The sequence below is a fragment of the Salvelinus sp. IW2-2015 genome, linkage group LG33, assembly GCF_002910315.2.
Source record: "Salvelinus sp. IW2-2015 linkage group LG33, ASM291031v2, whole genome shotgun sequence".
Lineage (NCBI taxonomy): Eukaryota > Metazoa > Chordata > Actinopteri > Salmoniformes > Salmonidae > Salvelinus > Salvelinus sp. IW2-2015.
Window position 1 is genome coordinate 11,477,019 of NC_036872.1, and position 12,193 is coordinate 11,489,211.

The window sequence follows — 12,193 nt, forward strand, 5'->3', positions numbered from 1 at the left end:
TGACAACGTGTCATGTTCCCATCATGTTTCCTCTCGCTCCAGATGTGACAAGTGTCAGTGAGGATAATGTGCATTTGACTGCAGAGAGAGGAGATGATGCTTCCTGCCAGATTAACTTCTCAGGTCATTCTGAACACCTGGAGGTGGCGTCACCATGGGACCTGCTACTCCAACCTCCCTAGCCTCTCCAGCAATTACCTGAACAATCAGAAAAAAAACGTGGTCTCTACCCACCACCCAGAAAATAGCCCGCAATCATCGTTGTTAAGTCCACCAACCAGACTTGATGCCACCAGGAAAAGACTGTTCAGCCTGTCAGCGGCTGGGATTGTCAACTCTGCCCCAGCGCCCATGCAACCCTACCTCAGATTAATGAGACTTGACAAACCAATCGGTTAGTAGCTTTCATGTTGACCTAGGGTTTGAATGTTATATTATGTGGTAGGTGGATAACTGATGGACTATAGAGTTAACAGTCTGGAATCGTATTATAATTTTGTATTTTTAATGGTAGCCCTTTACACTCATACCCGTATACGTGTTGAAAATGGCTAGATCTGAACAGTAATATACACCTACATTGGAACCTAGTGGCTGTACAGTAACATGCTATACATGATGTCAGAGTTCTGGCTCTACGCTTCACAGCCCTGTATAGATTTTTACTGACAGCCGTTCTGAACGTGAGCGCCACGCACAACAAGAAGTTGCCATCAACCCTCCTGGTAATTGGGCAACTTTTGCATATTTATTGTTGTCTGAGTGAGGGAAATGATGTCAATTAAGATTACTCAATGTATTTTGAAAGACGAGATGTTGAGGATTATAATAAATACCGCTTTGATGTCATACAAGCAAGTCAAACACCCGTGAGTCCGAATGTACACTTCACATTTCCAAATCATAAAACTTATCATATACAGTGTCAACGTTGATGATCACTATGTTTGATGTACAGTTACAAGATGACATGGCATCATAACCTGAGTTGTTCTAACCCTATCTAGTTATTCAATGGCACAGCTAGGAGAGCTCCAAAAATTACCTTATAGTTGGAGACTCTTCTTTGAGCCATAAAAGTGCATTGAAATTGCTTAGGAACGGCATACTTTGGAGAGGTGTGTGCCAACTTGGAGACATTAATTAATCCTCTCACTCAAACCCTTGTCATTTTTTGTTGTTCTACCAACCCCACATTTTCCAGGAATACTCTTATCATGTTACTGAATGTATCCAGATTATTTTCAGATTTACTTATCAACAAATATGCCGAAAGTATAGAATGTAAAATGCACATAAAATCAACAGTGTAATGTTGTGATTCAGTCTTGTGTCAGGTGAACTCTTGTGCACTCACCTTTGGTCTAATTATTTTCCCATTATCTCCAAACTGTTCCCTTTCAATTGCTACCATGGTCATGCATATGCTTTTCATAGTTATGTTTTAAGAAATATTTCAATTTATCCCTATCCATATAGGCCAATTCCCATGAATGTAAAAGGTTAAGAGGTGTATGTATGAGGTGTCTGAGACGTCACCAGTTGTTCTTCATTTAATGTTTTGAAACATTGATCTGATTGCCTGTTCTTTGTGACATAGGAACATGGTTGTTGTACCTGCCTTGCACTTGGAGCATCGGCCTGGCTGCAGACCCAGGCTGCCTCCCACATCTGGGCATGCTCACGTTATTTGGCACCGGGGCCCTGCTGATGAGAGGGGCTGGCTGCACCATCAATGACATGTGGGACAAGGACTTTGACAAGAAGGTAATCTACTAGTTGTCACCTTTTTATAGTATAGGCCTACTCATCCTTTTTGTTCAAGTCCTACCCCAGTCTCCTTTTCACCTCATTTAACATTTGATTTACTTAACAAAAGGCACATCTCAAGAGGTGGTCCAGGTGCCTCATGACGTAGCACAAGGGAGGGGGGGACTTTCCTCTTTTGTTCTCTGCTGTTCCTCAAGCAAGGGAGGAGACTGAGGAAATCAGCGGGGCACCATCAGACTAACTACTACTTTAATTTTCATCAAAACATACTTTTTTTTTGTCCTTTAAGCTGTCTACTTTACTGTATTTTGACATGGGATATTGTTTTTCAACAGGAAAAGTTTTAAAAAAATATCGCCGGAGGATGTCTTTTTAAATCACACTTGTCACATAGCTTATGGCCAAAAGTAATTAATCTTTACTCAAAGCAGCACAAAATGGAACAAACTGCCATGGAAATTATACAATCGGAGGACTTAATTGAAAGGCTTTTGACTGTGTATTTTGCCTCATCTTTGTACTTTGCAGGTTGCCAGGACAGCTACTCGGCCAATTGCTGCAGGGGAGATCACTCAGATGCAGGCCCTAGTCTTCTTGGGGGGTCAGCTTTCTCTGGCATTGGGGGTCCTGCTTTGCCTCAATTATTACAGGTACATGCCCCATTCAAACCAAAGAACACATTAGCCAGCTGTAAAATACTTTTCTGAAATTAGATTAAGGCTAGACTGTGAAAGTGCACAAGATTGTGACCGGAGTACTGTCTTGTCCACGAGCAGACCACTTGGACAGATGTGATGACATTTCACTTTCCCGTTCACAGTATAGCTCTTGGAGCTGCTTCCCTATCATTGGTAGTCACATATCCACTAATGAAGAGGATCACCTACTGGCCACAGCTTGTATTGGGTATGTTTTTGTAAATACTTTTTAATCCGCATTGTTTCAATTGTCACAAATAGTAGCTTCCCCTTTGCAATATATATTTAGAGAAGTAATTAACATTGCATGAGCCTTGGCTTGTAGGAGCCAGAACGTCTCAGGGCGATCTGGACAAAAATCCATGTCGCGATAAATGTACCCATTTTTTACGATAACTATGAATCAGTGCTTAAATTATAATAAAATGTTTTTGGGGGAGGTGCTAGAGCTGGGCGTTATGGTAAAAAGTCATATTGCAATAAATGTAACTATTTTTCTCGATAACAACCAACACAATGATAAAGACATTTTTGATGGACAGTTACTTTACATTAGTGTCAGGGCTCCAGACATAAACATTTTCAGTGCCAAGTAAAACAACGGCGATGGTGTAGTCTATGATTTTAAAAAGTAAGCTATTTCATCTAACATATCCAGGAAATGCATGATTGATTTTTTTAAATTGCCACCTGGCAAAATAGGATCCAGAATTATCAGATTTCTTTTGGGCTTTTCAGAGAATTATCAAACATCTTTGGACATATTGTCCGAGGTTATATTATTCACCACCTGAGGAAGTGGGAACTCAAAACACTTAGCTAGATTTCTAAATGGGATATGGTTGCTAGGTAGCCATGTAGGCTAATTGATTAATCTCTAAGTAAATGTAATGTCCTACAAAATCATTCCAGTGCTAGGACTAGGCTACTTGATGTAGGCCTATTCATTGCAAATGGCGTGCCACACGGGGGCATCAAAACCATACTAACTACATCCTACTTCGGTTGTAAAGTGGTGCCATGAATTTTAATATTAAGAGGTGAGAAATACATTATATACTCACAGAAAAGCTGTGACTCTACTCTCTGTAACTAGAACAACAGTAGTTGCTTTGAAAACAGTATTTTTCCCGCAATAGCATTTTGCGCAACAGTCGTATGCTTGTGCTTCAGCAGTCGACAGTGAAACAGGGACATTCAGATACTTTCATAACAGGAATCAACATAATGCATTACTGTTGACCAAATAATGGTTTTATACCAACCTACAGGAACGTTGTGTGGCAAAATGACTGACGTAAGCTTCGGTAAGAGGAACTGAAATCTTGGTGTCAGTAATTTTCGGTTTATCGTCCCAGCTCTAAGCAGGAGCCCATCTCCTTTTTCTGTAGCGTGAGACAGCTGTATAAGTACACCCCCTGAACAGGACGTTAGTTTGTTGCAGGGCCTTACCCCTAATATGTCTCCTTAATGCTGAGTGCCAAGCAGAGACTCATCTGGTCCCATTTTTACAGTCTGATATTACTTGGCCAGGGATCGAACTCCCAACCTTCCAATCTTAGGGCGGACGCTAACCACAAGTCCACTGAGTTGGTCTTTGCAATAGAGCTGCCATATGCAGTGCATTTGGAAAGTATTCGGACCGCTCAACTTTTTCCACATTTTGTTATTTTACAGCCTTACTCTAAAATGGATTAAAGAAACAAATGTGCTCATCAATCTACATACAATACCGCATAATGACAAAGCGAAAACTGGTTTTAAGAAATTTTTGCAAATTTATTAAAAATAAAAAAGTATTCAGACCCTTTGCTATCAAACTTGAAATTTAGCTCAGGTGCATCCTGTTTCCATCATCCTTGATGTTTTTACAACTTGATTGGAGTCCACCTGTGGTAAATATAATTTATTGGACATAATTTGAAAAGGCACACACCTGTCTGTATAAGGTCCTACAGTTGACAGTGCATGTTAGAGCAAAAATCAAGCCATGAGATCGAAGGAATTGTCCGTAGATTTCCGAGACGAGAACATTTCTGCAGCATTGAAGGTCCCCAAGAACACAGTGGCCTCTGTCATTCTTAAATGGAGGAAGTTTGGAATTACCAAGACTCTTCCTAGAGCTAGCCGCCCGGCCAAACTGAGCAATCGGAGGAGAAGAGCCTTGGTCAGGGAGGTGACCAAGAACCCGATGGTCACTCTGACAGAGCTCCAGAGTTCCTCTGTAGAGATGGGAGAAACATCCAGAACCATCTCTGCAGCACTCCACCAATCAGGGCTTTATGGTAGAGTAGCCAGACGGAAGACACTCCTCAGTAAAAGACACATGACAGCCCGCTTGGAGTTTGCCAAAAGGCACCTAAAGAACTCTGACCATGAGAAACAATATTCTCTGGCCGAATGAAACCAAGATTGAACTCTTTGGCCTGATTGCCAAGCGTCACATCTGGAGGAAACCTGGCACCATCCCTACGGTGAAGCATGGTGGTGGCAGCATCATGCTGTGGGGATGTTTTTCAGCAGCAGGGAGACTAGTCAGGATTGAGGGAAAGATGAACAGAGCTCAGAACCTCAGACTGGGGCAAAGGTTCACCTTCCAACAGGACAACGACCCTAAGCACACAGTCAGGAGTGGCTTCGGGACAAGTCTCTGAATGTCCTTGAGTTGCCCAGCCAGATCCCGAATTTGAACCCGGTCAAACATGTCTGGAGAGACCTGAAAATAGCTGTGCAGCAACGCTCCCCATCCAACCTGACAGAGCTTGAGAGAATCTGCAGAGAAGAATGGGAGAAACTCCCCAAATACAGATGTGCCAAGTTTGTAACGTAATACACAAGAATTTGCTTCAACAAAGCACTGAGAAAAGGGTCTGAATACTTATGTAAATAAGGTATTTCTGTTTTATATTTGTAATAAATTTGCAATTAAAAAAAATATGTTTTTCTTTGTCATTATGGGGTATTGTGTGTAGACTGATGAGTAAAAAAAGCAATTGAATCAATTTTAGAATAAGGCTTTAACAACTTTCTGAATGCTCTGTAAACAAAATAAAACACTTGTTTCTCCTCAGGACTGACCTTCAATTGGGGAGCACTGCTTGGTTGGTCAGCGGTCATAGGCTCCTGTGAGTGGTCGGTGTGCCTACCTCTGTATTTCTCAGGAGTGATGTGGACATTAATTTATGACACCATCTATGCCCATCAGGTATTAAGTTCACACATGTGCTATGACTGTCATTTTGTGACAATTTAAAGTTGCTGTTGCAAATGTTGGTGCTTCCTCAATTCATGCTGTTTGTTGGAGAACATTCTAGATTGTTCTATGAATAACGACTCTGTTTATAATGTGTGCACTACATTCCTTCCTATTGTCACTAGGACAAAGATGACGACATCAGGGTAGGGGTCAAGTCTACAGCATTGAGGTTCCAGGAGCAGACCAAGCCATGGCTCAGTGGGTTCATGGTGGCCATGATGTCAGGGCTGATTGTGGCTGGGGTCAACGCAGAACAGACTCTGCCTTACTATGCAACACTGTCCACTGTGGCTATTCATCTCACACATCAGGTGAGGGTATATTTGATATACTGTGTGCTAACATTTTAGTTTGAGATGATTCAATAATGATTTAGCCTTGGTTATGCAGAGAAATATAATTCTATGTGGTTATGTTTAATGTTTTACACAGAACCCTCAACTGTGAATCATTCCTTAATACTCGAGACAAATGCATCCCAACAACTATTTTCAATGGATGTAACTGATTGTGATGCTTTTGTCTTTATCGGGTAGATCTACACATTGGACATCAACAAACCAGAGGACTGCTGGAAAAAATTTGTTTCAAACAGAAACCTTGGACTAGTCCTGTTCTTAGGAATTGTCTGTGGAAACTTGTGGAAAGAAAGAAGAGACACTTCATTGCAAAATGATTAACTAGCGGTACAATGAACTTCTCAGAACACAAGATTTATATTCTAGTGTGCAGAGGACATTCTAGTTATATAGTAGTACACAACCCAAGTCTTGACCGTATTGGGTGTTGTCTCTAAATAAAGCTCATGTTAAGCTCTGGCTTCTATGAAAATCTATGTCAAGAACAGCTAATCAACCCAATAATTCAAAGATGCAACAGCCATACAATTAGGATAAAATCATTAAGTTTCTACAAATCTACACTGACCCTCAGCTGGTGGATGCATTCAACAAGGTATACTGTTCTGTAAATAAGATAACAATTGCTCAAAAAGAATCAGATGGTTGCACTCTCCCAGAAAACGATACCTTCCCCTTCAGTCCTCCAAAACAAGCAAGAATAGAAGTGTGCTTTGTGTCAAGGACTATGAATAACGTCAACTAATTGATTTTACAGCAACATTTAAAAACCCAGATGATATGATTACTCTTGATCTTATCATACAATGAAGATACATAGAACATTAAGAAGAGGGAAAACGGCAGTGTATGTCAGACCCAATATTCTCAAAGAGGAAGTGCTTCGAAGCTCGATTGCAATAACAACACACGCCATGACCATTTGAGTGTTTAACCAACACAGACAGGTGCGCACCAATCTCCTCCTAGTAGACGTGAGCTTTGGCTTCAAGTACTTGTGTATCTGGTAGTCTGCTCTCACAGCTGCAGCCCAGACAAGAAACCCTACAAACTGACCCAGATGTATGCCATGCCACCAGATGGAAAACCCAAACGTCATTACCAGTGGAGCGGTTTTGCATCTTTGGAAAACCAGCCTACGTAGCCATGCAGCTGTCGTACCATTCCACCGACGGGCAAATTCAGACACCTGGCAGGACATCTCTGTGGTCCAAAGATCTCCGTCAGACAGGCCGCTCCAGTTTGGGCTGTCCTCCTTGACCATCCCCCTGAACCCAAGCCCAGCAGCATTATTCAGACACTCACTGATCTTCCAGTGGGAGTAGTATCTGATCCTCAACACGACAGCAAGGCCCCATATCCACAAGACATCGGTGAGGACGTTGTTGGAGACGGACAAACTGGAGGCATTGTCTCTGAGGAGACGAGTGAGATAGTTCCTAGCCCACTCCAGAGATAACACCTGAAAGCCCTTGTAGGATATAACGGACAGAGGCTGGGGAGGAGGACTGATGGTTATCTGCTCTACAAAATATACAAATTGGTCAAACGAGGACAGGGGTCCGCCGAGCAAGGCAGTGAAGTTTAGTGCATAGCTGATGAGTGGGAGAAAGACCCGGCATTGGGTCATTAATGTCACCCTGCCCCCGTCCTGTAGGTCCATTGACACGGAGGTGACTCTCTGGGTGAGTAGCATCAAGGAGGACACTGATAGGAGAAGCCTGACGGAAAATAAAAGTAAGACAGTCAGACTGAGATTAAGTTCTGTACTTTCCACATTTTATTGGTGGATTGGGACTGGGAGACAACGACTACTTTATTTCAAATGTACTTATTGTGGAGCTGTTATGTTTTCCATTGTGAACTCATTGATCTCCCACAAGCCCCAGATTATGGTTTGCTCATGAGGTCTACTGCACAGGCAACCAACACAAACATTTAAGTCACAAGTACATGTAGGAAACTAACATCCTTTTGAAAGTCTTGACTGAATTAAGAACAGTGCTGTACCTGGAATCAGTGGGCTCTTTGAGGTAGTATTCTCTGTACTGTATGAGCAGGTGCCAGAATGTTTGCCAACCCATCTGCAGTCCAAAGACCCATGGATGGACACGCTCTGGGCTCAGTGAACACACCAGCAACATAAAGATCACAGTGGAGACGAGCAGAAGCAAGCTGTATACACCCATGGTGACAACCGCTAGGATACAGCCTCCGGATGCCAAGAAGAGGTACCTGTCAAGACAAGTGTTATACCTCCTACCGCTCAACCAAAATAAGCAGTTTGAAATCCTTTGTTGAAATCTCCATTTGGAATTAACAAGTGTGGATTAACCAGTGGATAAACAATTTGTATGAACAAGTGTGTGTGTACTAAAAGTAAATTATAATCGGTCTGACCTTAGTTGCAATTTTTTTTCATTTATAGTCCTAATCTTCAACTTAATACTACAATAGAAGTATAAAATATATAATACAGACCTGTATGTCAAAGAGAGACATCCCTGTTTAGCCAAGACGTAGAATAGAAAAGCAAAGGGAATGGAAAAACATTGGTACATCAGAAATGGATGCTGCTCACACAGCCACTGGATTGGCTCCATTTTAAACCCTTCCTGTGAAATATCACCACTATTATGAGTAGAGAATGGTGGGACTTTAGGCCTATATATAGTGTTTCCTGGGTTGACTGTCTTGATAGACAATTCCACCTGTGTCTGGCATGAACATAATTATCATTGTTTAATGATAAGCAAGCAGTACATTTGAGCCATCTGCAAACCACTTTGTTTTCTCTTTGTCTATAGCAACCGTGAAATCTCTATACTTTACAGTCCACTGTTGATAATGTAAAATGGCCTGAATATACTGTAGTTGTTTCCACCCTGATATATTGGATGGATAAATACATTGTATTCTACTTTGTTTAAAAGAGCCAACCACAATGAGTAGCAGTAATCTATTATTTTAATGCAAAACAGATGAGCTTAATGAGCCAATATTTCTCTTCAAAAACAAGGCCATAATGTGTTTTGAAAAGCTTTTACAACCAGCTGCAGGGGCAAATTCAATGACATCTATTGCACAACATGTTTTGGTCAGGGTAATGGGGAGAAGCACTATGCAAACTGCCTCCATTCTCATCTGTGCTCAAAGCATTTTAAAAGTATTTTTTTGTAGACAAACATTATTGCAAAGATTGCAACATTACTCAATAGGGTCCAGATTGCCAAAAAGGCAGTAGGCTTGGCTTCAATTTGACCTCCATTCACAAAAAAAGAAACAGTTCTGTCATTGTATTTACCCTTTACAATTTCTGTGGTGCATGGGAGGCACTATCAATGATTTATATACTAAACAAAAATATAAACTCAACATGTAAAATGTTGGTCCCTTGTTTCATGAGCTGAAATAAAAGATCCCAGAAATTTTCCAGGCGCACAAAAAGCTTATTTCTCTCAAATTGGGTGCACAAATTTGATTGCATACCTGTTACGGAGCATTTCTCCTTTGCCAAGATAATCCATCCACCTAACAGGTGTGTAAATAAAATGCCACTCTAAAATGTACAGTTTTGTCACACAACACGATGACGCAGATGTCAAGTTTTTAGGGAGCGTGCAATTGGCATGATGACTACAGGAATTATGAGGTTGGTCCCTTTACATAGTGTGACAGCTACTTTAGTGTACCAAAATATACAGTGAGTATACAAAACATTAAGAACACCTTATCTTTCCATGACAGACTGACCAGGTGAATCCAGGTGTCGAGGAAGGGGAGGAAACCAGTTAAAGAAGGATTTATTGGTCTTGTGTTTTAGGTTATTGTCCTGCTTAAAGATTAATTTATATGTGTATTGGAAAGCAGACTGAACCAGGTTTTCCTCTAGGATTTCGCCTATTCTTAGCTCTATTCAGTTTCTTTTATCCCTAAAAAAAACTCCCTAGTCCTTGCCAATGACAAGCATACCCATAACATGATGCAGCCACCATCATACTTTAAAATATGAAGTGGTTCTCAGTGTTGTGTTGGATTTGCCCCAAACATAACACTTTGTATTCAGGACACAAAGTTAATTTATTTGCTACGTTTTTTGCAGTTTTATTTTAGTGCCTTATTGCAAACCGGATGCATGTTTTGGAATATTTTTATTCTGTAAAGGCTTTCTTCTTTTCACTCTGTAATTTAGATTAGTATTGTGGAGTAACTACAATGTTGTTGATCCATCCTCAGTTTTCTCTTACCCCAGCCATTAATATCTGTAACTGTTTTAAAGTTGCCATTATTCTCATGGTGAAATCCCTGAGCGGTTTCCTTCCTCTCCGGAAACTGAGTTAGGAAGGACGCCTGCATCTTTGTAGTGACTGGGTGTATTGATACACCATCCAAAGTGTAATTAATAACTTCACCATGCTCAAAGGGATATTCAATGTCTGCTTTTTCCCCCCATCTACCAATAGGTGCCCTTTTTGCGCTGCATTGAAAAACCTCTCTGGTCTTTGTGGTTGACTCTGTGTTTGAAATTCACTGTTCGATTGAGTGACCTTACAGATAGTTGTGTGGGGACAGAGATGATGTAGTCATTAAAAAAGCATGCCAAACACTTAATGCACACAGACTTATGTGACTTGTTAAGCAACATTTTACTCAATTTATACTGAACAAAAATATAAATGCAACATTTGAAGTGTTGGTCCCATTTTTACATTTACATTTACATTTTAGTCATTTTGCAGACACTCTTATCCAGAGCGACTTACAGTAGAGTGCATACATTTTATTACATTTTTACATACTGAGACAAGGATATCCCTACCGGCCAAACCCTCCCTAACCCGGACGACGCTATGCCAATTGTGCGTCGCCCCACAGATCTCCCGGTTGCGGCCGGCTGCGACAGAGCCTGGGCGCGAACCCAGAGACTCTGGTGGCGCAGCTAGCACTGCGATGCAGTGCCCTAGACCACTGCGCCACCCCTTTTCATGAGTTTAAATAAGATCCCAGAAATGTTCCATATGCACAAAAAAGCTAATTTGTCTGAAATTTTGTGCACATATTTGTTTACATCCCTGTTAGTGAGCATTTCTCCTTTAGCAAGATAATCCATCCACCTGACAGGTGTGGCATATCAAGAAGCTGATTAAACCGCATGATCGTTACACAGGTGCATCTTGTGCTGGGGACAATAAAAGGCCACTCTAAAATGTGCCATTTTATCACATAACACAAGGCCACAGATGTTTTGAGGGAGCATGGAATTGGCATGCTGACTGCAGGAATGTCCATCATAGCTGTTGACAGATCATTTAATGTTAATTTCTCTACCAGAAGCTGCCTCCAACGTTGTTTTGGAGAATTTGGCAGTAAGTCCAACCGGCCTCAATCACAGACCACGTGTAACCACGCCAGCTCAGGACATCCACATCCGGCTTCTTCACCTGCGGGATCGTCTGAGACCAATCACCCGGACAGCTGATGAAACTGAGGAGTATTTCTATCTGCAATAAAGTCCTTTTGTTGGGAACAACTAATTCTGATTGGCTGGGCCTGGCTCCACAGTGGGTGAGCCTATGCCCACTCAGGCCCACCTATGGCTGTGTCACTGCCCAGTCATGTGAAATCCATGGAATTCATTTACTTCAATTGACTGATTTCATAATATGAACTGTAACTCAGTAAAATTGTTGCATGTTAAATGTTGCATTTATATTTTTGTTCAGTATACTTAAACACTTCAACCATTCAAATGGCTCTTCGGCTAGCTTTTGCTAAAGCCGATATCAATCAGCATTAGCATTCTAGCTAACAACGGCTGCATCCAAAATTAGCTATTTTGCAAAGATCACAACCAAATATAATCTTAGCGCCGTTGAAGCAAGAACCAAAACATAATTGTAAGTGTATGAGCACCCCAAAAAAGTTATTTTATTTAGAAGTAATAAAAAGGTACATCTAGGCTATGTTGAACGGGTGCAGATGGCGATGGCTTTTTACTGCCGCAAGGAGTCGCGCGAATCTCTCAACTGCGCGATATACGTCATGAATTTGGCATCCGGCGTGTCCATATAGTGGCATATCCCGTGTAAACGCAGGTTGCAATCTGGGAG

General features: G+C 41.3%; 2 protein-coding genes across 2 annotated transcripts in view; one reads left to right on the forward strand and one right to left on the reverse strand.

The window, feature by feature from the left end:
- Positions 1–6,542, forward strand: part of coq2 (coenzyme Q2 4-hydroxybenzoate polyprenyltransferase) — a 7,932-nt gene extending 1,390 nt beyond the window's left edge. The window contains exons 2-8 of the mRNA XM_023978700.2: positions 43–394; positions 1,601–1,767; positions 2,299–2,420; positions 2,591–2,676; positions 5,540–5,673; positions 5,847–6,035; positions 6,261–6,542. Of these exons, the coding sequence (XP_023834468.1) occupies positions 94–394; positions 1,601–1,767; positions 2,299–2,420; positions 2,591–2,676; positions 5,540–5,673; positions 5,847–6,035; positions 6,261–6,404 (1,143 nt within the window). The 5' untranslated portion in view covers positions 43–93 and the 3' untranslated portion in view covers positions 6,405–6,542. The remainder of the gene's footprint in view (positions 1–42; positions 395–1,600; positions 1,768–2,298; positions 2,421–2,590; positions 2,677–5,539; positions 5,674–5,846; positions 6,036–6,260) is intronic.
- Positions 6,468–8,706, reverse strand: mboat4 (membrane bound O-acyltransferase domain containing 4). The gene is made up of 3 exons (XM_023978701.2): positions 8,565–8,706; positions 8,094–8,318; positions 6,468–7,804 (listed from the first exon to the last, which is right to left on the reverse strand). The coding sequence occupies exons 1-3, from the start codon at positions 8,684–8,686 to the stop codon at positions 6,883–6,885; spliced, it is 1,269 nt and encodes a 422-aa protein (XP_023834469.1). The 5' UTR covers positions 8,687–8,706; the 3' UTR covers positions 6,468–6,882.
- Positions 8,707–12,193: the final 3,487 nt, after the last annotated feature.